Source organism: Balaenoptera physalus, assembly GCF_965194825.1.
Source record: "Balaenoptera physalus genome assembly, chromosome: 13".
NCBI classification, from domain to species: domain Eukaryota; kingdom Metazoa; phylum Chordata; class Mammalia; order Artiodactyla; family Balaenopteridae; genus Balaenoptera; species Balaenoptera physalus.
The window spans coordinates 27048089-27072526 of NC_138892.1; the positions used below are offsets into that span (position 1 = coordinate 27048089).

General features: G+C 43.4%; 1 protein-coding gene across 1 annotated transcript in view; it reads right to left on the minus strand.

Annotated features, from left to right (window-relative positions):
* Positions 1-5899: 5899 nt before the first annotated feature.
* LOC309640391 (uncharacterized protein) overlaps positions 5900-24438 on the minus strand; it is a 52021-nt gene continuing 33482 nt past the window's right edge. The window contains exons 4-7 of the mRNA XM_082419110.1: positions 17602-17789; positions 16455-16566; positions 8233-10879; positions 5900-7914 (exon numbers count right to left, since the gene is read on the minus strand). Of these exons, the coding sequence (XP_082275236.1) occupies positions 10848-10879; positions 16455-16566; positions 17602-17789 (332 nt within the window). The 3' untranslated portion in view covers positions 5900-7914; positions 8233-10847. The remainder of the gene's footprint in view (positions 7915-8232; positions 10880-16454; positions 16567-17601; positions 17790-24438) is intronic.

The following is a 24438-nucleotide window of genomic DNA, read 5'->3' on the forward strand; positions in this document are numbered from 1 at the left end:
TAATAAAAAAAACAAAACCCAGCCAAGGCATGAAGTCAAGGCATGAAAGGGGATCATCAGCACACAGAGGTGTCTGACTGCAAATTTCCTTGGATCTAGGAGCATTGGCCCCAGTCATCACGTGTTGTCCCTTGGGGCTTGTCATGCCATGACTGGTCTTGGCCATTTGGAGTCCAAGAAACAAAGTCAAGAGACTGAAATGAGAGTGGGCATCTAGAGTGGCTCTGAGGCTCCGCAACTGGATAGTTTTCACTATGAAACCTGACATAGAAAAGTGGGCCTTGGCACTGGCACGTTTTTATCCCTCTCTTCAATGCCTATCTTCCTCTAGCCCTGCAGCACCAACACACATCACTTAAGACATTGATTAAGGAGGAAGGACAAGACGATCCTTCTTCAGAAAAGGACAATCACCCAGATAAAACCAAATATGCCCAGTATTCTGACAATTATCTCACCACTACTTATAGGAATGCAGGTAAGAAAGTATATTCTTCTTTACCTCCCAAGAGGCAAGTACTTAATGGGAACAGGGACACACAATTCCTTTATTGTGACCTCCATATCTAAATTTTTTCAAGGTAACATAATCTACATGCACAATTTGGAAATATGTAAACATCCTGTGGGCAGTAATCATGGTTATCTTACTCGCTGTTGTATGCAAAGAAACTAGCACAGTCCCTAGAACATAGTATGTATTCATGAATATTAAATAAAGAATGAATGAATGCATATGAGCTCACTCACTTTTGCGCTTCTATCTGAAATCTCTTTCTACCACTGCCCATTCAGCAAACTTCTACTCACCCTAATAGTCTCTGCTCAGCTGCCATTCATTCTGTGAAATCATTTCTTTCATTTCAGGAAGGAGAAGACCTCTTTGCCTCTGTTACCATACAATCTAGAGCATGTCTCCATGTAAAGTTTTCTATATGCAAACAACAAAACCCATTCTGGCGAGTTCAAGCAGAAAGTGACTTGTTAAAGGATATTGGGTGGCTCCCAGAATTTTGGGGAGGGATGGAGAACCAGGTCTGAATGCTACCTACCTAAATATAATAGCCAGGAAAGAGCCCGACCACGCCAGCTGCTTGAGAGAGACATGGCAACAGCTGCTGCTGCTCCTTAGCACCGATCAGCCAGTGTAGACCTGAGGATGTAAGCATGGCTACTATCGCCTCAGAATAACTAGACACCTCTACCACCTTCCTCATCAGAAGATCCCATCACCCGTGCACTGCTGCAATCTCATGTTGATCACTTCCACCTCTGCTTGTACTAGCACATCCAATTAGAAGAATGTAGACCACGTACCTGACATCTAGCCACAAGGGGTTCTGGGAAATGTACATTTTAGTTGTCCAGTCTCTGTAGCAGAGGAAGGTGAACTAGAAGGTATGTTGAGTGAGTCATCCAACTCTATATGTGCTACGCTCCGTGACACCATTGTCTCCTTCGCTTGGTATGAATTCCCTAAAATCTGAGAGAAGAAAATCAGCACCATGGAGGTTCAATGCAGAAAATCCAACATGTAACCAATAGGAGTTCCAGAGAGAGAGAACAGAGAAATATGAGAGAGAGAAATAATACAAATTAATTTCCCAAGAGGAAGGACAAGAGTTTCCATACTGAAAGGTGAGAATTTAAAAAGACCCCTCCTAGATACATCTCTGTGAAATTTCAGAACACCAAAAATAAAGACCCTAAAAGCTTCAGAGAGAGAAAAGGGTCATCTACAAAGGAAAAAGAAAGAAACCGACAGGCATAGCAGCACTGGGTGCTGAAAGAAAATGGAACAATATCTTTAAAACTGAAGAAAAATGGTCTTTGACTTGAGTTCTATCCCAGATAAAATGTCATTAAATAATGACGGCAGGATATCTTTATATATGCAGGGCTCAGAAAGTTTACCTCCTATCCATTCTTCAGTTGGGAGTTACTTGAGAAGATGTGCTCCAGTCAAACGAGGAAGTAAATCAAGAAAGGGGAAGTCATAAGATCCAGGGAATGGTGCGCCCGATTTAAAGGAGAACCGAAGGGAAGGAAAACAACAGCTAAGTATCAGTCCCGGAAGACCATCAGTCTACATTAGAGGAGGTAGGTAAATGGAGAGTTCCAGGAGGAAGGCTCCGGGGAGAAAAGAACCTCCATAAACTACACAGTATGCTGGAGACATTCTAGGAGCATAAGCAGATGATAAAGGCAGAGAATACAAAAATTAAGGCAAGGGGCTTCCCTGGAGGCGCAGTGGTTGAGAGTCTGCCTGCCAATGCAGGGGACATGGGTTTGAGCCCTGGTCTGGGAAGATCCCACATGCCGCGGAGCGACTGGGCCCGTGAGCCACAATTGCTGAGCCTGTGCGTCTGGAGCCGGTGCTCCGAAACAAGAGAGGCCGCGATAGTGAGAGGCCCGCACATCGCAATGAAGAGTGGCCCCCGCTCGCCACAACTAGAGAAAGTCCTCGCACAGAAACGAAGACCCAACACAGCCAAAAATAAATAAATAAATAAATAAATAAATAAATAAATAAAATTTTTTTAAAAATTAAGGCAATTAGAAATTCCAGGAAAAATTAAAAACTGTAAGAAGATGAATGTAATCATAGCACACTACTCTGCTCTCCAGAAAGATAATGCTGTAAAGACTCTTTAATGATTTCCAATTTTTAAAATCAGCGAGACAAAGCACACACAGAAAAGACTAGGAGTATTATGAATCTTGTTAGTGTAAAACTACAAATTCAAATGAGAGATGTAAGAAGGAAAGAGAGGTGAAAGGAAGGAAGGGGTGACTATGTAACATATGATGCCTTACAAATCACGGAGTATAGTACCCAGCATCCTTAACCCCCTCTGCTAGCACTAGCACCTCAATTTCCCTTTGGGTCATTTCCCCTCCACAACATGCAGGCTTAATGAGACTGTTCATCCACATGACCTACACTCTCTAGCCAGTGGGTGAGCGTGTGGCCCAATGTAAGCCAATCAGACTTTCTCTTCCTGATAAATTAAGAATCCCCACTAATTCACATCGGGGAGTGCCCTAAAGACACAGTGCATTAATTCCTGCTCCTTTTGGATTCCCAGAACAATTCTTATTCCTTGCTTTTTTAAAGCCTGACTCTTTAGCAAGAGTTGGTTTCAACTGATAAGATGTAATAAGATAAATAGAAATTCAATTACAGTGTTTTAAATTTCAAAATCTGGGAACTGAAAATAGTGATGTAAGTATGTGAAGGGTGAGGGATTATAGGAGGGATTAAGTAAGCAAAACTCTCATATCTTAACAGGAAGTCAGTGTAAGAAGTGTAAAGCTGGTACATCATGAAAGGGCAGTACTATAGCAAATTATTTATCAATGTGGAGGCAACCATCAGAAAATTTAAAACTTTGAAATTTAAAAAGAGAAATGGTTTCTGGGGAAAAAAGGGACCAGGCTAGGGAGAAGTAGAAAAGGAGACTATTTCCTTTTGTCATAAACTCATCTTAACTTCTTAGTTTTTTCCCTGTGTGTATTTATTAATTGATAAAATGTTTAATGTTAAAGAGGTGGAAAAATAAAGATTGTTGGCCTGTCTATAATGGAGATGGTTCAGAATTTCAAATCCATCTTAAATAGACAGAAATAAGCTCTGGAAGCTGTTCTGGAAACTGGCACATTACCTAACATCCCTGTCTCAGACTCCAAGGGAGGAAGCAAGACTCCCTCCATTGGTGGATCGCCCCTGGACTCCTGGACTAGGCAGAGGCCACTGCCTCCTCTGAATGCCCTCACAGGGACCCCACCTGTGGATCACCTCGAGAATGTCTTTGCACTTTCTTACCATGCCCTTGCCAAGCTCAGAGTAGTTGGCACAGGATTCAGATGCTTTGGCTTGTTCTCTGCCCATCTCTTTACCCAACCTTCACCCTGCTTTCCTAGAAAATCAGAATCAGTCTTATCTCTACTCTCAAGGGATAAAGACAACAACATCTCCATATCTTTAAGACCATGAGATTTGTTTTGAATGTGAGTCAATTTTTACTGTGATAAGACAAGGATAGACCTTGATACTGAAGGTATGGAGACAGCACTTTTCCTGGGCTGAATTAGAGGAACTCAGAAGCTTCAGGGTATGTTTGTCTTTCTCTACCAAGTAAAGCTCTGAAGGTGACTGAAGCCTCAACAATGACCCAAGTCATAATAGGAGGCAAAAGGTGGCTACATGCGTCTTTTCCCCACCTTCACATTCCTGTACTCTTGGGTGAGAGTAACCAGCTCCTTTTTCCACATTCCTTTGCCATGCTCAGTCCTAGTTCTGAAAGATGGTGGGTGTTCAGAGGAGAGGAATGAAGGAGTCTGAGGCTGGAAGATGTGAGGGAAGAAATGAGATCAGTTAGAACTTTTCAGGCTGCAGACATACTGGAGTCAGGTAAAGAATTACTGACATTTTAAAGGCAAGCTGCCCAGCACCTTCAACATGTCACTGAGTCAAATCTGGGAATTCCCAGAGGTGTCTCATATGTGCTCATGACCATCCCCTCATCCTCTATTCTGGTTCTCCTGTTAAGATGTTTACGTCTTGGCTCAATTAGCAATTATAAAATGGAAGTGATAATTCTGGCCCATAAAAAAAATGCATGCAATCACTGAGCAAGTCAGAGGGAATATGCTCTGTAAAACCAAGGTATGGTCCTTTTCACAGTGTAGTACCTTGAACAGTATTAGGAAGTACTGATATCAACAAATGGACTTATAAAATTTATCCAGCATATCATTTGGGCATATCATGGTGAGATTCTAATCCCAACCTTGTGGATCAATATTGGTCCACTGGCACAATCATATGTGCCAATGGCACTATTTTAATAAATTACAAAGAACTATTACAGCAAATTTAAACTCAATTGAAATCCCAAATGATTACCGCTCAAATTCTAGCTCCATTTTTTAGCATCTGTGTGACCCTACAGGGAAGAATCTAGATTTTGTAGGGCCTGAAGCGTATACAAGTTGGGGAGCCTTTTAAGGAAAAGAATATGAAATGCATAGATTCAAAATCAGTACAGAGGGACTTCACTGGTGGCACAGTGGTTAAGAATCCACCTGCCAATGCAGGGGACATGGGTTTGAGCCCTGGTCCAGGAAGATCCCACATGCCGCAGAGCAACTAAGCTTGTGTGCCACAAGTACTGAGCCTGCGTGCCACAACTACTGAAGCCTGCGTGCCTAGAGCCTGAGCTCCGCAACGAGAAGCAACCGCAGATTGCAGCAACTGTAACTTGTTATGAATATTCAAATGTAGAGTCCATATAATCTAATGATTAGGTTAAAATTTTTTTCTTTTCATGATTTCTATCTGATTAATTGTGTTTTTATATGGATAGATCCCAATGGACACAGAGACTAGATGCTCAACAGCCAGTAACATAAACTCTCAGAATTGACAATAAAGCATTGAAATAGAGCAGCAATTGTCAGACGGGATCTTGGCAAAGACAAGGAAAGCAATTTGAGGGACCGAGGTAAGTAGGGTGGAATGTTGCAGATTTGAATGTTAAGACCACTCCACTACCACGTCACCCTCTCAAACAGTGTTTTAACCAACACAGCCTCGCTTGAGCCTCATAAGCCCCTATGAGGTAAAGGTGATGCTCATCCTTCAGGGCCTTCTTAGCCAGCTCATTCCACAGCCCACCTTACATGCAGCAGAGAATCAAGCCTAACACCTTCATCATCATTTATCGAGTGTCTCTCAAATGTCAGATTATAGTGCTAAGTGCTTCACATGTGTTTTCTCATTTAATCTTCCAAGTGCCATTATTTCTATTTGACACCAAACCATTGGAGCTGAAGTTCAATATCTTTGCAAAGATTTGCAACTAGTTAAGTGTCTAGGCACCAACGATTTTTCTAACTATGTTAACAGATTTGGAGTCCATTTGGGACCCACAAAAGTTTTGGAATCAGCAGAGAAATCACTTGAGCCCTGGCCTGCGTCTAAAACTGAATCCTTATCCTCTATAAGGGAGTATATTCTCCTCAAGAATTGACATGGATAACATCACCAAGACCACAGGTAGATTAGATCATTTCTGGGGCTGTGTCTTATTTGTCTCTGTATTGCTAATGTCTAGGACTGTTGCTTGCAAAGTAAATGTTGTGAGATGAGGGAGCAAAACGAATACTTTGGTCATGCGACACATGAGGGGCAGGGCCAGGAAACCCAGATCTTCTGACTCTTGGCTATCAACGCTACTACTGTTGACACTACTGCTCCTTCTCTATGTCACTTTGGCTGCTGTAACAAAAAGACCCCAAATACAATGGTTTAAACACACAGAGGATTATATTCTTCTTATGTAAAAGTCCGTGTAGTCAATTCAAGAGAAGAAGATGCAAAGGAAAGCAAATCCCTTTCCTGTAAACACCTAACCAGGAAGCTTCAGATATCACTTTCAGGCACATTCTACTACCCAAACAGTCATATGGCCACATCCAGCCACAAGGAGTGCTGGGAAATGTAGTCTTTACGCCCATCTAAAATTTCTATTAGCAATAAGATAGGACAATGGTAGTCCTGGCCACGGAGAGGCAAGTCACTGTGTACAGTGGGAAAAGGACTAAACTCAGAGATGGGTATAGAGGGGTTTTCTCACCTGCAAAATATAATAATAATCATAACTACCTTGACTCAGTTTTTTCAACTCTAAACAATAACAACAATGGTAATTAGCATTTACTGAGCATGCCCCATGCTCTAGGGGATATACCATATACTTTACACATACGATTTAATTCCAGTTTCCCAACAACCCTCTAAGGCTGGCATTATTATTGTCCCTTTCATTTTAGAGATTAGGAAACCAAGCCTCAGAGGAGTTAAGTAGTCTGCCCTGCGTTCACAGTGAACGTGTGAGTCACAAAACCAGACCTGGGCTCGCTGACTCCAAAGCCCAAGCACGGGCCCCTTGGCTACACCTTAAGTGGAGATCATAGCAGTATCAGCATTGCAGGGTTGTTGGGAGCATGAAAGGGGATGTGACGGATGGAGCACACAGTAGGCCCTCTCTACCTTCCTCAAGGAAGGCAGTGTGTCTTGCTGGGGCTTTAGGCTTCCTTGTCTGAGTTGAGTAAAGAACCTGGCTCCAGAATGGGGACTGTCCAGAAACAGTTCACAGTCGCTGGAGACAGGCTGGAGCCGAGAGGAGGAGGAATCAGGTTTGAGAGAAGAGGAAAAAGCAATAAACTGAAAAATCACAGCTCTGCAGGCAATGGAATCTATTACTCAGAGATTAAAATGTCACAAGGAGTACACGTCAGCTCCAGACTTTGGAAAATGTTTTTTTCCATCATAATTATTGCTCGCCACTAACACAGAAGACTATTTCCCTTCCTAGGGAGGAGCTTGCCCCACTTGGTGTCTTTCTAGCCTTCTGCAGACCTCAAAAGTTGCTTCTTACATTTGTTCAGAGTATTAACAATGGCCAACACCAGTAAGCACTTACCACGTACTAGCTACTTAGAGCTTATTAATCCTCCAATAACCCTGTGAGATGGACCCTATTCATTTCATCCTGTCTTTACAGATGAAGAAACTGAGGCACAAAGGTATTAGGTAACATGCCCAACCTCACACAGCTGGTGATGAGAGAATCAGGATTTGAACCCAGCTCATCTGTTCAGGAGCGTGATCTCAATCACTCCTCGAAATTTCCCTCTCACAGCCCAATTCTGTTCATGGGAAAGTGGGAAGCAATACAAGTCCTCCCAGAAAGAACCTGGCAAGTCTTCCCTTTTTTTCTTCCACATTGAAGCACAAGGGGAGCCAAAAATCTGAGGCATGGAGGGAGTCCACGTCTAATGTCAAATCCAACCTCAGCTGGGGTTAGTAAACTAAGAGTTATACCCAGTGGGATCTTACTAGCTAACCTTTTTTTTTTTTTTTTTTTTTTTTTTAAATTTATTTATTTATGGCTGTGTTGGGTCTTCGTTTCTGTGCGAGGGCTTTCTCCAGTTGCGGCAAGCGGGGGCCACTCTTCATCGCGGTGCGGGGGCCTCTCACTGTCGCGGCCTCTCTTGTTGCGGAGCACAGGCTCCAGACGCGCAGGCTCAGTAATTGTGGCTCACGGGCCCAGTTGCTCCGCGGCATGTGGGATCCTCCCAGACCAGGGCTTGAACCCGTGTCCCCTGCGTTGGCAGGCAGATTCTCAACCACTGCGCCACCAGGGAAGCCCCTTACTAGCTAACCTTTAAAAATGATTTTGTAGAAGAATATTATTAAGTAGGTAAGATCATAAACAGCACGTATAGTGTAATTTCCATTTAAAAAATAAGTTTCTAAACACACACACACATAACTGGAAACTCACACATCAAATCATCATGAGTCCTTCTACCTGAATAGCAAGATTATGGACAGATTCGTTCACCTGATAGCTCTCCTTCCCCCCGTTTCCATCCAGATCCCTATATTTTTAAAAATCAAGTTTAATAGCCTTTATGTGACTGATTTATTTATTTTTTACTAGAAGAAATACCTTAAAGCTGATTTTAGCCTACCTGTGTCAGTGAATCTTTTTAAAAATATTTCCTTTTTAGATTGGGAAAAAAGGGAAAATTTAAAATAAAAATTCAGTATCAGAGCATTCATTTCTCAGATTTCTAAATAACAAATTAACACCTTATCATTTATTCTGTAAAGTCATATCCTTTTCATACTCATTTAAAGGAAGAAAAACGTTGAAGAGGACAAGGAAGTATAACAAGAAAACAATGAGAAAGGAAAGGATGACCAAGAGACATCAAATATGGAAGGCATGCTGTCACCGGCCAGCATTCAAGAGCCTCCCAAATCTCGCCGGCATCTCCACTCACCAGGAAAACTCACAAAGGCGACTCAAGTTCAGGAACGATCACAGGCTGGTACCTGAAATCACCTGAAAAAAAGCTGAGCGTGGCTACCTCCTAAACAAACAAGGTACTGCTTCTTTCTCTTCTATTTTTTGAACCAAAATTACACTAATAGAAAACTTGGAGGACAGCACAAAGAATTATTTTTTTTCTAAACCATTTGGTAGTTAAGTTGCCTAACTGATGGCCCATCACTCCTGAATACTTTCATGTGCAATCCCAACAATCAAGGACATCATCCTGTGTAACCACAGTTCAAGCATCAACATCAGGAAATGCACACTGATACACACCATGGTCTAGTCCTCAGACCCCATCTGAGTTATGCCAATTGCCCCGATCATGTCCTTTACAGAAAAACGACTCAGTCCAGAACCGGGCGACAGTCGTTGTCTGTCTCTTTTCAGACTATTCCTTTAGTCTGGAATAGTTTCTAAGTCTTGTCTTTTGCAACCCGACACTTTTGAAGATTTCAAGGCCAGTTATGTTGTAGAATGTCCCTCAGTTTGGGTTTGTCTCTGTGCTGTGACTTTGTTAAATTAACATTTGTTAGGCTGGAGCACAGGGTGCTGGATGGTGAGACGCGGTTCAACAACAGATCATAGGAGAAATTGACACAGAGAGACTTACGACTCGCAGGTCCCGGAGGAAGGACATGGCTCCCCTTCAGGGGCCACCCGGGGAGGTGGAGGCAGAGTGCAGACAGGGACAGCACCTGGGCAAGTGCCTTTCTTCGGGTCCAAGCGTGGAGTGCCTGGGGGTTCCCTGGGCAGGGCCACATTGGTCAGTTCAAACCAGAAGAGCAGGCAGACACTGAGGGCCTAACCCCTCAGGTTGTAGGTCTGGCAGGGAACCCAGAGAAAGGGTCCGCGAATCTGAGGTGGCCGTGAGTAGAGGCTGCTCAGATTTTTGCTGCTGTGGAAGAATTAGCAAAGCGCTTCGACCACCACTGAGGACGTTTGCTTTCTGTGTGTGATAAACAGCAGGGCCAGGAGATGTGGGGAAACAGGAGGAGGTAAAAGGCATTAAAAGAAAAAAAATCGCAGGGAATTTAGCCTCACATTTGGAAATCACGTTCTCCTCCATCGTCGTAATTGAAAAGGCAGGGATCACATGCACATGTTACGGTTCCAGCGCTCAGAAGCAGGTGAGGCCAGGATGGTTTTCATCTGGATCTGCAGGCAAGTGTTCCGACAGAGAGGCAAAAGCCAACAGGCCTTCCTCATCCCATCCCCAGTGCCGCCTCTCCTTTCCCCACTCCCTCCTCCTCCTCAACCTTCCTTTTTTCATCCTCCCAAAAGCAATTAGCCAAGATTTCAGTGAGACGGAACTTCATGAAGAATGGGAGCCCCCCCACCAAGTTTTTGTTTTTAATTAAATTTTTATTGTGTAAAATATACATGTCATAAAATGGACCATTTTAATCATTTTTAAGTGTACAGTTCAGTGGCATTAAGTACATTGACATTGTTGTGGAACAATCACCACGGTCCATCTACAGAATGTTTTTCATCTTGCAAAACTGAAACTCTGCCCCCATTAAACAATAACTCCCCATTCTTCTCTCCCCCAGACCGTGGCAGCCACCATTTTATTTTCTGTCTCTGTCAGTTTGGTTACTCTAGGTACCTCATCTGAGTGGAATCATACAGAATTTGTCCTTTTGTCACTGGTTTATTCCAGTTAGCATAATGTCTTCAAGGTTCATCTGTGCTGCAGCCTATGTCAGAATATCCTTTTTAAAGGATGAATATTCTATAAGATTTTAAAAATTATGTAAATACAATAGTCTGCTAGGGCTGCAAAATATAGCAGGCTGGGTGGCTTAAACAACGGATATTAATTTTCTCACAGTTCTGGAGGCTGGAAGTCCAGCACTAAGGTGTCAGCAGGTTTGGTTTCCTCTGAGGCCTCTCTCCTTGCTGGCAGATGGCTGCCTTCTTGCTGTGTCTTCACATGGCCTTTCCTCTGTGTGCTTGCATCCCTGGTATTCAAATTTCCCCTTCTTATAAGGACACCAGTCAGATTGGATTAGGGCCCATCCGAATAGCCTCATTTTAACTTAATCACCTCTCTAAAGGCCCTATCTCCAAATACAGTCACATTCTGAGGAACTGGGGGTTAGGGCTTCAACATATGAATTTGAGGGGGAAACACTTCAGCCCATAACAGTAACCTTGCTGAGAAACAAATTCCTCAACTGTATGAAAATCACTGTGGCCACCCCATAGGGAGCTGGTTCAGAAGATGCCCATGAAGAGCTTGGCAGGGCACTGGAGCATGGCCACCTCTCTACGAGATCAGCTAGCATCACTGTTTCGTTTTCCCAGATCCTAGTATGTGTCTTTCCAGCACATGTTGAGTGCACAGTTAACAACGCGTGTTACTTCTTTCATCTTGGATTGGGTGGGGGCTTGGACAGCGAGAGGAAGGAGACCCAAGAACACATCATTGCAGGACAGGGAAAAGATGGGGAGGCTAACACAGACTTCAACGGCTAAGTTCTCCTGTCCCAGCCAACCTGAGATTTCACAGCTGCCTTATTTTAATGATGGGTGAGCATAACGGTTATAATTGACTGTGTGCCAGGCACTGAACTAGGCACTCTATAGAAGCTGTCTCATTTAATCCTCAAGTTGGTACTATTACTATCCCAGTGCTCAGATGAGAAAGCCGAGGCCCAGAGAGTTTAAGTAACTTGCCATGTCATAGAGAGGCCAAGTGCTGGAGTCAGCATTCAGACCCAGAAGTTCTGCATGGTGACCCCAAGGGGGTCCAATGACCATTACATAAAAATTAAATATGAATATGAATAAAATGATAAAAGTACTTATATAATAAGGGGGTATGGTTAGAGGATAGGATATGGCTATTTTCCTTCATTTAAAATTTTCCGCTTCTTCAATAGTGTCTGTGGAATTCATTATTTTTAATTTAAATTATTCTAACACAAGACTTTGCATGCTGGGGCACTTCCCTCTGAAGGATTAAAAAAAAAAAAGTGCATATACCATCTATCAGGTATTGCTGCCTAAATAATTGGCCTGTTTGTCCTCACCTGGGATTTTAAGAGCAAGCATCCACCTGCCCCCTTACAGCCCCATCTGTCTCCATCAATAATAGATTTTCAAAACACTGCTTTTTAAATTTTTTTCTTCTCCTTCTTTTTTTCCTTCCTCTCTTTGTTTTTAAAGAAATACATATGTGTGAGTTCATATCAACTTATCCTTGGAATATGTGTGTCGCAAGCTCTGGGCCCCTCAAGTTTCAATGTGATGGATGTCTTGGATTTGAAGAGTTCTGGGAAGAATCACAGAGGGTTGGGTTGTTTTGTTTGTTTTCCTAAACTGTAGACTATTTTATTCTCAAAGCAGTAAGAAAACCCTAACCTCACCACACCCACCCTTCCAAGCCAATTTCTAGGTTGTTCCTCTAAGAAATGCATGAAGTCCCACGTAATTCCCTGGCGATACAGTGGTTAAGACTCCACGCTTTCACTGCCGAGGGTATGGGTTCGATTCCTGGTCAGGGAACTAAGGTCCCGCATGCCATGAGGCATGGCCAAAAAAAAAAAACAGAAAAAAAATTGGTGAAGTCCCTATGAAGGACAGTAAGAAAATCCCTTCCTCTGCAAATTGTCTAACTTTCTGGATTCCATTGGAAGAACCATCTTTTTAATTTCTGACTTCTTTGTCCTGAACCTTGGACAGATTTTGATCTTGTATGATTGAATTTGCATGAGATATATAACATTAGAAGTAATTAAGTCTCCTCAATGCTCTCTCAACATGACCCAATCTTACTTTTTCAGCTCCATGGAGATCTCAATGACATCTCCAGCTCACTCAACATGTCTACACCATAAAACCTACTGGTTTCACAGCTAGTTACACAGCTCCTGAGAGGGTGGACCTTGACACACCTTGTCAGGTGACTGCTATGCTGGCCACAGCTGCCACTCCAAGCCAAAGACGTCCAATATGGGCCAGACCTAAGGAAACTATGAGGTGGCCTGAGCTGAGAATGCATCTTAGTTGGGAAGCCCCACACTAAATGGTAAATATCCAGTCTGATCATCTTGAATGCTGGACGCAAAGAATATAACCACAGCACAGAGGCAGGAAGAGGAAAACTAGAGACAGAACCAGAAACAGAGAGAGTCCTGAGCAGGGAAGACTCACTAAGCAAAGAACAATGGTTTCTCCTCATAAGAGAAGACTAGACTATAGTAACTGGAATTGCTGTGGTCTCCCGCATAGTTTTCCAGGTGCCCATTAGGTCTGAGTGTGTAGCTGCTGAGATGGTTTTCTTTGCTAACTCACTGCACACGTGTATTTCTATCAAAATCTCCCATCTCTTGCGGTGTTCTTAAGTGTATCACTTTTTGTTTTTTTGTTTTGGTGTTTTTGTTTTTTGGTAATTGGAAAAAGCCCAACACCTTATCTAAAAATGAATTCATAATCCTCTCTCCCAAATCTACTCTTTCTCATTCATTGCCTATGTCTACTTTTGGTATCACCATCCCAGTTTTTCGATTTCTCCCAATACCTTACCAGTCTGTCAATCCATTTGCCAGGTCCTCTCAATTCTACCTCCACAATACAGCTCCAAGATATCAGGGTTGGGTAAATATTCCTCTCACGTAGCACTACCCCCCCAACCCTTCACTCTTGGCAGACATCACTTATTGATCACTGCACTCTTTCCCACTTACCTAAGCAAGGCTAAAAGCCATAATAGATCTACTCCTTGAATGTTTATATATAAGGTATCGTGCTAAGCACTTTGCATGCCTTATCTTATTTCTCATAGAAACCCTGTGAAGATACTCTATTGGTTTTTTCATTGTATAGGTGAGAAAACTGAGGCTCAGAGAGTGAGGAGAAATACCCTGGTTCCTCCCTTCCTCCAGTCACCTGGTCTTTCTCTGTGGCCACCCACCGATGGAACTCAGCTGGAATCGGTTGGCAGGGGACCCAGGGAAATAAAGTTTGCAGGAGTTAGCTCCTTGTGGTGCAGAGCAAAGCAGAAGAAGAACAGGGATTGGATCTGAGACCAAACAGAATGCCTGGTGAGAAGCTTCTTCTGATTTCACAGCCAAAAGGAATGTGTCCTGACTCTGAAAGATGATAGCACTTGATCCAGAAATTTCCTTCTGCACTGAACACTATTTATCATATTTGCTTGTGTATATAATATGTTATTCGCAAGTCTTTTCTCCTTTGGTCGATAGCCTGTAAAATTCTCTTGGGTAAGATACAAGTGCGAATTATTATCACTCCTGTCGTAACGGTTAGCCCCACGCCTTGCTCAATAAATATTATTTAATGAGGAATGATGCATTTTCAATGCCTGTGCTTCTTTAGACTAAGGAGTATAGCAACATTTCAGGAGGGTATGCCAACTACAAGATAAACACCATACATTTCCCTGGAGAGTCAATTTCACAGTGTGGTAAGTAACTTTAAACACAATTTTTGTATGAAAACAAAAAATGAAATCAAACAAAATGTACATGGTTTTCTTTAAGATAAATTACTTCAAAAAATACTAGGCTCTCTATGTACTCATTTTTTAATTCTTTTGTTTTTCAACAAGTATTGACTGAGCATTTTCTATATGCCTGGCACTGTTCTAGACATATCTGACTCCTGCCTTCAGGGATCTTACAGTCTAGCGCAGAATTCTATAAAGAACCGACAGCAAATGTTTTAAGCTTCCTGGGCCAGACATTCCTTGTTGCATTACTCAACTCTTCCTTGTAATATGAAAGCAGCCACAGACAACACCGAAATAAATGAGTTTCTATGTTCCAATAAAACTTCATTACAAAAACAAGCAGCAGGCAGGATTCAGCCAATGGGGTCATAGTTTGCTGATCCTGTCTAGCAGGGAAAACAGACATTAAATAATTTAGGACGACACACTGTTAGAGAATAATATAAGATGCTCTATGGGCAAAACCAGGGTAAGACACTTAGCCCAGGAGCAGGACCAGCTTTGTGGGTGTGCAAGCAGGGCCACTCAGAAGGGACAGCGTGCTTGGTTTAATGCTCTGTTGTCAGCGTCCTGAAATTCTTAATGATGTTATATTTGAACTGGTGAAGTCAGAAAGGACAATGGAGCATGCGTGTGAGCAGAGCTGCTGTGCCAGGCGTTAGTGCACACACGTGGGGGCTGGAGCACGTAGGCATGGCAGCGGGCAGCACCAAGCACCCGGCCTGGCCTTCTGGTGAGCACGTGCACACCTGGGGCTGTCCAGAACCCCTCGGAGCAACGAGGGCAGCCCTGCCTGGGACCTGGACCCAGATTGGTTGATGGCGGCAGCAGCAATAGCAGATGCAGTGGTGGTGGCAGCAGTGGCAGCAGTGGCAGCCGTGGGAGAGTGGAGCGGTTCCAGGGGCAGTGCTGGGACACATGGTGGGAGATTGGCTAACTCACTTCTCCCCAGAGCCCGTCCCTGTGGCATCTGCACAAATATTAACTCTCTAATCTGAGCACCAGGACACTCAGGCACTCAGGTGGTAAAGCTTGTCCGTAAATTATTACAAATTAAGGGTGTACACATTGACACTGCAATAAAGCATATCAGGGACTTATTAAAATTCTTCAAAGAATTTAGAATTTCTGGTTTTGAAAACTGTTACAGCATTGCAAACCAAACATACATGGGCTTAGAAATAGAAATTAAATGTAAAGATTGTTCCATTCAATAGAATAGAACACTGTCTTCACACAAAGTTTCAGATAAACGAACAATTAACAAGGAACACAATATGTAAATGAATTTTCTTATATTTGAAGATACAGTGATAGAATGCATATCAGGCATTTTGAATTATATAAAAATCATGAAGCCACTTTTGGTTTCTTGTAGATTTTCACAAGTTACAGGAACTGTCAGAAAACACTAATTAACATTAAATTTGTGTATAAAAATCATATAATTAACTGATTAGGTAATATAAATGCTATATGTAAATAGCACTTATTTAATTATTTATAAATAATATAAATTTGCATATTAAATTCAGAATTGCATGAAACTGATTTGTATGAAGAGTTAACTCTTTGTAGAAAATAGTTCCACAGGAATCATCACTTCTAGATGTACTGAAATTTATATTTCAAAATAATTTACCAGATGTGTATCCCAATGTTGTCATAGCCTATAAAACTCTCTTATCTGCTCTGGTAACAATTGCATTAGTAGATTTTAATTGTCAAAATTAAATTTATCAAAAAATATTTGTAATTTTACATTTGCCAACAGCAACTGACATTGCTTTCAATTATATATATTGAAAACTAAGTTATTAAAAGTACACATTTTTATGACCTAATGAATGAATATGTAGGAAAGCAAACCAGAAGAATCTCGGTATCATATTAATCAGTATTATTCATTGTATTATATAAAATTATGACATCAAAAATGTTTTACCATTAAAAAACCATTTGTATTGTTACTCATGTATCACTACACTCATCACATTTTATAAATAATAAAATTATTATAAATAATACAATATTTTAAAAGGAAAAGCTTTATATTTTACCTTTAACTGCCCTTTTTTCCCTGCTTTTCGAACAAGGGGTCTGTATTTTCATTTTGCCTTGGACCTCACAAATTATGCAGTTGGTGCTGTCCAGGAATCCAGGCAAGCTTTCCTGAGGAAATAAGTAGAAAAGCCCAAAAGCAAGAGAGAGCTTGTCACACTAGGGCTGTGCTTCTCAAAGGGTGGTCCCGGTACCAGCAGCATGGGATCACCTGGGATCCTGTGAGAATGGCAGATTCTCAGGCCCCACCATGGAAAATAGGGGTGGGGGGTGGACCCCAGCAGTCTGATTTTACACTCCCCCCAGGTGGTCCTGATGCCCCTCAAGTCTGAGAGGCACTGCTACAGGGGGACTGAGAGAAGAACGGTGGGTGTGTTGGGAGGTGGGGGAGGAGCCAGGACCAGGTTCTTAGGACAAGGAGGAGAAAATGGAGGTTTTGAAGCAGGAGTAAAAGCACAACGTCCTCAAGGGTCAGTACATCCCACCCCCATCCCCTTCCCCATCTCGTCTTCTACTGCTCTCCATCCGTCTCAGCCACGCGGCCGTCCTCTGACACATCAGGCAGTCCCCTGCCTCAGGGCCTTTGCGCCAGTGACCTCCTCTTCTTAGAATGCTTTCACCCCAGGGCCCTCTTGCATTCTTTGGATGTCTGCTCAAATGTTACCTTCTCAGGAAGGCCTTCCCTAGCCACCCTATTTAAAATCATCCCCTCAATGCACACATACACACACTCACACCTCGATCCCCTCTTCCCCGTTTTATCTTTCTCTGTTGCACATACCAACACCTAATATATTATACCACTTTCTTATTTTTCGGGTTAAGTGTCTATCCTCCCCCATTCCCCACTGGAATGCTAGCTCTATAAAAGTAGTGGTTTTATTCTGTTTCATTTACCGATATATTCCCGGGGGTCTAAAAATACTGGTAGAGAGGGAACACTCAATAAATATTTATTGAATGAACAAATGAAGAGGTTTCAATTCAAGTAAATACATGACTATAATTAATAAGAAAGGGGTTCTCATAACCTGGTTAATAAAGTTGCTAGCAGTTGTTGTTAACTTGAGGCTGTGAGCTGGGTTTATGCATGGAGGTAGAGACCACCACAGCTCTGGGAAGGGAAAATCCATGTGCTCCCCTCACCTCCTCGCTTGCAGGGGTTGAGGCCACGTTACTATCCTGCCCAAAGGACTGTGAGTAGAAGAGGCACGACCAGACCGTGGATGTTAATGGGAGTATCTCCTCCACTTCTTCCGTCTCATTTGGCTGTGACCACGCACATATGTGTGGAGCCACAAGGTCAATGCAGAGAGGAAAGTTCCTTAGGCTTTCTGTGAGGGAGAAATAAACCTTTGTTGTGATAACAGCATTGAAATTTCAGGGCTTATTTGTTACTGCACTGTAGCCTAGCCTAGCCTGACGACTAGAGTCATTATCGACAAGCAGAGATAGAGAGCAAATTCAGAAAAGTTGAATCTTCAGAGCAATTCTACTATGAAGGATATGTATTTGGTAGCTTTAAGGAAGATCCTGGACCTTGTCCACAGGTGTAAGTATACGAAAATGCCACCTGACAACGTCCCAGTTCTAAAAGGCAGAAACTATGAAATGAACACGTAAAAGTGTACAGAGGCAGAATCTATAAGTATGGACTATGGATCAGTCTGTCTAGGTTTGATTCTCAGCTGTCCCACTTACTGACCTTGACCAAGCTAATTAGCCCTCTGGGCCTCAGTTTCCTCACATGTAAATAAGGATAATAATATTAACTACTTCGAGAATTGTTAGAGGATTGGATGAAGTAAGGGAAGTAAAGTGCTGGGTTCTCAGTGCTTGACACAAACTCACTAAATTTTCACAGCAACTCCATGGGCTAGATACTATTTTTACCCCCGTTTTATAGATGATGAAGCAGTTGCACAGAGAGATTAAATAACTTACCCAAGGTCATGCAGCTAGTAAGTAATGGAGCTGGGATCTGACCTCTGCAGTCTGACGGGAGGGATGGGGATGAATCCTGAGCTGGGAGTTAGGCGGACTGGAGGCAAATCTCAGCCCCAACACTCACTAATCAGTTGACTTTGAAACAGCAACTTAACTTTTTGCGGTCGTGATCTCTCTATCTCTTAAATTAGGGAAATAGTAATATGAAAAATAATAGTAATCCCTACAACATCAGGCAGTTGTTGAAGGCCAGCTGGGATAGTGTTATAAAGCACCTCCCACATGCCTGGCCCAGAGGAGATGCTTGCTGAGTGTTAGCTACTGTTGTAATGACAACATCCCACGTGGCCACAGTCTGAGCAGCTGTCTGGAATAGAGTCACAATATAGTGGGCCACTGGTCAGTCTCTTCTGCTCCTCACTGGAGTTTATGGGGAGACCTATTCCCTTGCTCTGGTATCACACATCTAATGTAATAGTGCAGCCCAGGTAACTGAGGGCAGCCCCATTTCCATTCCCCAGGATACATGTGGGATGGGGGGCTCCAAAGCAGGGTCCCCTCCATCCTACCACCACCACCATGACAGCTTTTCCCTACGAGGCCTGCCTCTCTCATCCCCCTAGAAGCCTATTAAGGCTTATCTCTTTGGTTAGGCCAACCTGGCCGCCTAGCTGCAGGTCACAGAACAAGGGGATTAACAACTCAGGAAATCTCTGCTGCCTGCATGCATGCCCTGCTCTTTACCACTTTCATCCCGAGGCAAAAGAAGCTACTGATTTTCCGAATCATCATCAACAACAAGAAAGTTCCACAGAATCATGACAACCAGCTCCGTTGTATTGTTCAGATGCCAATTCTTTGAAAATCCACAGTCCTCTGATGACAGCAATGTGGATACCGGTGAGTAGGGTGAGTGGATGGGGGACAGGTCTTAGGGTTGGATATAGTCTTAGGTTTGGTTTCAACCTGCCTCCAGGGTAATATTGGCCTAGATGCTGCCATCATAGCTTGAGGACTCATTACTCCCTAGTGGCCACTGTGGGTTTTACCAGATAGAACAAAGAGCAGCAAAAGATGCAGGAACAGTGGTTAGCTAAGGAAACGGCATTTCCCAGGGAAACAGCGTCCTGTGAACTGTCACAGCATTTTAGGTCTTTCAGAGATGTTGCTGTTTTCATCTTTCCTCAGTACTTCCTGTTTCTCGTTTACTTAGTTTCTTTCTCCTTCACTGTGCCTATCTCCCTTTCTTCTTGATCTTCCTCTCCCCTTCCTTGCTACCCTCCTCCTTCCCTGCCTTCCTCCTCTAACAGCTATGATCTTTCACATGTGTTGAATCTGTATTGCTGTTCCCTGTTATTAACAACTAGGACAATTTATCCCCCCAAACAGAAGCGACCAGATTTAACAAATAAAAACACACAGCGCCCAGGTAAATTGGACTTGTAGATAAACTTATACCAAGAAGATTATTTGTTGTTTTTCTGAACTTTAAATTTACTTGGGCATCTGACAGTGTATTTGGCAGCCCTACCACCAACTAACTGTAGGTCAGTGTGGGTCTCGAATAATGTTTGTCCTGTGAATCAGTGGCTTTTAGAAATGAAAGAGATGTCCCATACTTGCTCTGTGGTAAACTTCATAACGCCATTATTATTTTTAAAAGGTGAGGAACCAATATTCCCTGAACCCTCCACATAGCAGTTTTTGATTTCTTGCTTTTTTATAATGCCTACATCTTCAAGGAGCTTTTCTTTGAAGGCAGCTGGCCTTCTTAGGGCATCCCCAAGCCTGGCAACCCCTGGGCAACCCCCCCAGAGGCTGGAGAAGGCCGTAGCTCAGAGAGCAAAGAGTTCCAAGTGGTCAAATTTCAACAGGAATGTCAGGCCTCTGTGAGGGGGAAGGTTACTTCTGCAGGGGGTGAGGGGAAGGGTGGATTATAATATTTTTCTTTTGTTATCACATCTTTGCCTCTTATTTGCTATATCTCCACAGTCACAGTGTGTGTGTGGGGTTGGTGGGGTGGAGTGGGGAATACTCCCCCTTTCTTATGTTCCTTTCGCGCTATTTGCGAGAGAAGCTTACAAGAGAAGGAGTGATGGCCAAGTCTCCCCAGATGACACTGAGCTCAATCACTGCTGACAGTTAATACCTAGTTAATACCTGGCCTCCAAGCCGGATAGCCTTCCTGTCTGCTGGTGTCTGAACAAACACAGCAGGCATTTAAAGGTCACGGGGTTGCATGAGGTCAGCAGGGCCCGACCTTCCGAAAGCTGTGGTCATCTCCCCTCCACACTGAGAACATTTTTAAACGACTCCAGAAGCTACAGCTCCTCTTCCCCAAGGCACTGCCAGGGCCTGCAGCCAGGCCCTGCCGCTTCTGAGTGGCGTGGTCCAGGCCGGGCTTTCTGCTCTCCCTGCTGGAGGCCCGCCATCCTTATTGAGTGTATTTCCAAGAAAGCAGTTGACAGGCTTGGCAGTGCTATTCCTGGAAATGTTCAATAGGCCATCTTCTGGCAGGGGCCGCTGCTGACGGATGGGTCGGAAGGGGAGACCACGTGCTCAGCGCCATCTCCACCCCGGCCTATTCCCAGGTGCCTCCGAGCAACAGCCGTCCCCAAATACCACCGGCTGTCAGCTGGGGGGGGCTGCGGGCCTCACTTCCTCCCTGGCAGGGCAGCTGCCAGCGAGCTTGCTGCTAAATGAAGACAGGCGTCCTGTGACTATAAATTATAACACACAGCAGCTCCAGCTGATGCACTGCCTGTCCCGCAGGAAACTCCACAGGGGACACTTGCCCGCTGCCAAAGGGCATTCTAGACAGTGGCTTCAGCTCTTGTGGCAGCCTCGGGAGAGAGGCCAAGCCTGTCGCTGGGCAGAGGAGCCCTGGCAACTCCCAGAGGCTGGAACTTCCGTCTGATGTGGGGTGCAGTCCCGACCTTGGCTTTTCTGCCTCTGCACTATTAACCTTCAGGGCCAGAGACTTCTTTGTGGGAGCAGTCTGTGCACCGTCGGATGTCTAGCAGCATCCTTGGCCCCCGCCCACTGGATGCCAGTAGCACCTGTACCTGCGCCCTCCTCCGCCAGTTGTGTCAACCAAAAATACCTCCAGACATTTCCAAATGTCCCCTGAAAGGCAAAGTTGCCATTGGTTGAGATCCACTGGTATACAGGAAAGGAGAAGGGGGCCTTTTGAAGGTGATGCCAGAGAGGGAAAGACAGAATCGTAGAATTTGGTCTCCATTTGAGCTGTGTGATGCCAGGCAAGTCAGAGAAACCTTGGGCCTCAGTTTTCTTATCTCTAAAATGGAAAGAAACAGAAGGGCAAACCAAGGGAGTGGGGAGATCAGTTCAGATAATGCATGGTAGGCACTTTGAGAGGTATTAAAGCACCACAGAGAACATCATAGCAGTAGATTACCTGATGCTTGAATCCTTCCCTACCTCAAAGGGTCTGGCTCCCTTTGAAAGGAAAAAATAGCTGAACATTTATAAAATTCCCAAGATTCTTAAAAGAGAAACAGATACTTTAGAAAGCTTTTCTCTTTATTATTATTTTTTCTTCTGAATTCAAACAAGATTAAGTATGCTATGACTGCCTGAGGTTAATGAACATGATTTTTTCTTATCTTCCTTGAAAGAGGTTTTGTATCTTTTGTTTTTTTACCAACACCCTAGAAATTGCACCCCTCCAGTGAAAGAACAGAAAGTAAGAATGGGAGGGTCCTTCTATTTTCTTCATAAAATTAGTACCTTTTTCTTTATAATTTATAACAAAACCAATAAATGAAACCCCACAGCCCTATAGAAAGACACTGTTGCTTTAAATGAGCTTTGCTGTTATATAATTCTCTGGCTGACTTCACCCAGCCAGCTTTCAAGGAACTGTAAAGAAATCTTTAAACGCTAATATTTCTCTTATTCGCACTGGCAGAAAAACACAAAGGAAATGGGCAACCTGAACTACCTCAATGGTAAAAAGTGAAGAGCCAAGTCCTTGACGACAGGGCTACATATGCCACCCCTGCACCTCTGCACCGGCCCTGGTCTTGGGGTCCTTGTCAAGCTCCAGGCAGCCATGGCCCTTCCTTTGTGGCTGTTGTCCGTTGGAAGAGCCAAGGCCACATTTGCTTTGGGAAACAAGACACTGTAATTAATCAAAGAAAACAAAAACAGCTTCTTTTCCATAATGGGCCCATCGAAGGGCTTTTCTAGGAAAACCCGGATCAAGCTGTTCCTTCTATTTACCTAAAGGCTAACAGCCAAGGGAGGGGGTTGGAGGGGTGTGTGAGGAGGTATCCATGGAAGTTTATTCCCAAATAGTCCCTTCCCAGAAAAAGACTTCATTGTGCTAATTCAAAGCGCTGAGCATCAGCTAACAGCAGGGGCCCCGTGGAAGAAATCAAGTCTCTTTCTGAGGCATCACTGATCCTGTACCGACCCAAGAACTCACCCTCTTCTACATAACTATTCTGATCAGACAGGATTCCCAGAGGGGACCTGGGAAGTGAGACTCTGAACCAAACTAATGAAGAAGTGTCAGAAAAGGCAGCCAAGCAGCACTGTTGTAAAACCAACTCTTACCACATGCTTACCTCGTTAGAGAAGTAAACACAGTGTAATTCTGGCACAGTGGTTCCCCCTTACCCGGGAGGGATACATTTCAAGACCCCCCAGGGGATGCCTGAAACCTCGGATAATACTATATATATATATACTATAGATAATATGTTTTCTCCTACACGTAAATACCTGTGAGAAAGTTTTGTTTATAAATTAGGCACAGGAAGAGAATATCCCAATTGCCAGCATCACTACCCTTGTGCTTTGGGGCCATTATTAAGTAAAAGAAAAGTTACTTGAACACAAGCACTGTGATACTATGACAATTGATCTGATAACCAAGACACTTACTAAGTGGCTAACTAACAGCTGGGAGGCGCTGGACAAAGGGATGATTCTCGTCCCAGGCAGGATGGAGCTGCAAGATGCAAGATTCACCATGTGACTCAAAATGGCATGCAATTTAAAGCTTATGAGTTGTTTATTTCTGGGATTTTGCATTTAACATGTTCAGACTGAGGTTGTCTGTGGGTAAGTGAAACCATGAAAAGCAAAAGCATGGATAAGGGAGGGGTTACTGTGCTAGGTAAAGACAGGTAGGGTTGGGACTAGGGTGAGGAGGGTGAGGCATCACCTCTGCTGTAAAATTTAAAGATACCAAATAAACCCAGCCATCAAATAAATAATATAAATAACATTCTAATGCAATATTTTAAAAAATCAAAATTAATGTCAAAAATTCATGATGAACAAAATATCAGAATTTAAAGACAGGATCTGGTTTCCCAAGTATTGTATGTTCCCAGTAACCAGCACTTGACTTCGAATGGACTCATAGGTCTCGGTGAAGCAGGGTAACCAAGGGAGCCAGGATTCAGAGTCAGAGACAGAAGAGCAGCCTATGGCTATGTGGCTTTCAGCATATTCCCAGCCTCTCTGAGTTCTGGTTCTCATTTGTAGAGTGGGCTTAATATTGGCCTCACCTGCCTCACAGGGGTTGTTAGGACCAAATAAGGTCTTGTTCACGAGAGCATTTGATAAACTGTTTATCTTTGAAAAGATAAACAAAGTAACCTAAGGCATCCTTGAAATGGATAACAGAAAGTATAATAATAATATTGGAAATTGTAGTAGAAGGTGATATGGGACATACTTGGGGAGGGAAGGAGAGAAAAGGCAGGAGAGAAGAAAAGGGTGGAGGGGTAGGGCAGGCTGTGTGCTGGGAAGTGGGAGGAGCCCAGATTCCAGATTCTGACCTGAATTCAAGTCTCTGCTCAGCTATTTACAATCTGCAGAGCTTCGGCCCATTTTCCAGCCTCTCTGAGCCTCAGTTTTCTCATTCTTAAAATGGGGACAATAATGCATTGACCATGTGAAATAATGTGTGCACAGCACCCAGTATGGTCTGGTACAAACTAGGTGTTAACCCCTTTCACCACACACACACACACACCTCCCTGCATGCTTACAGCCACA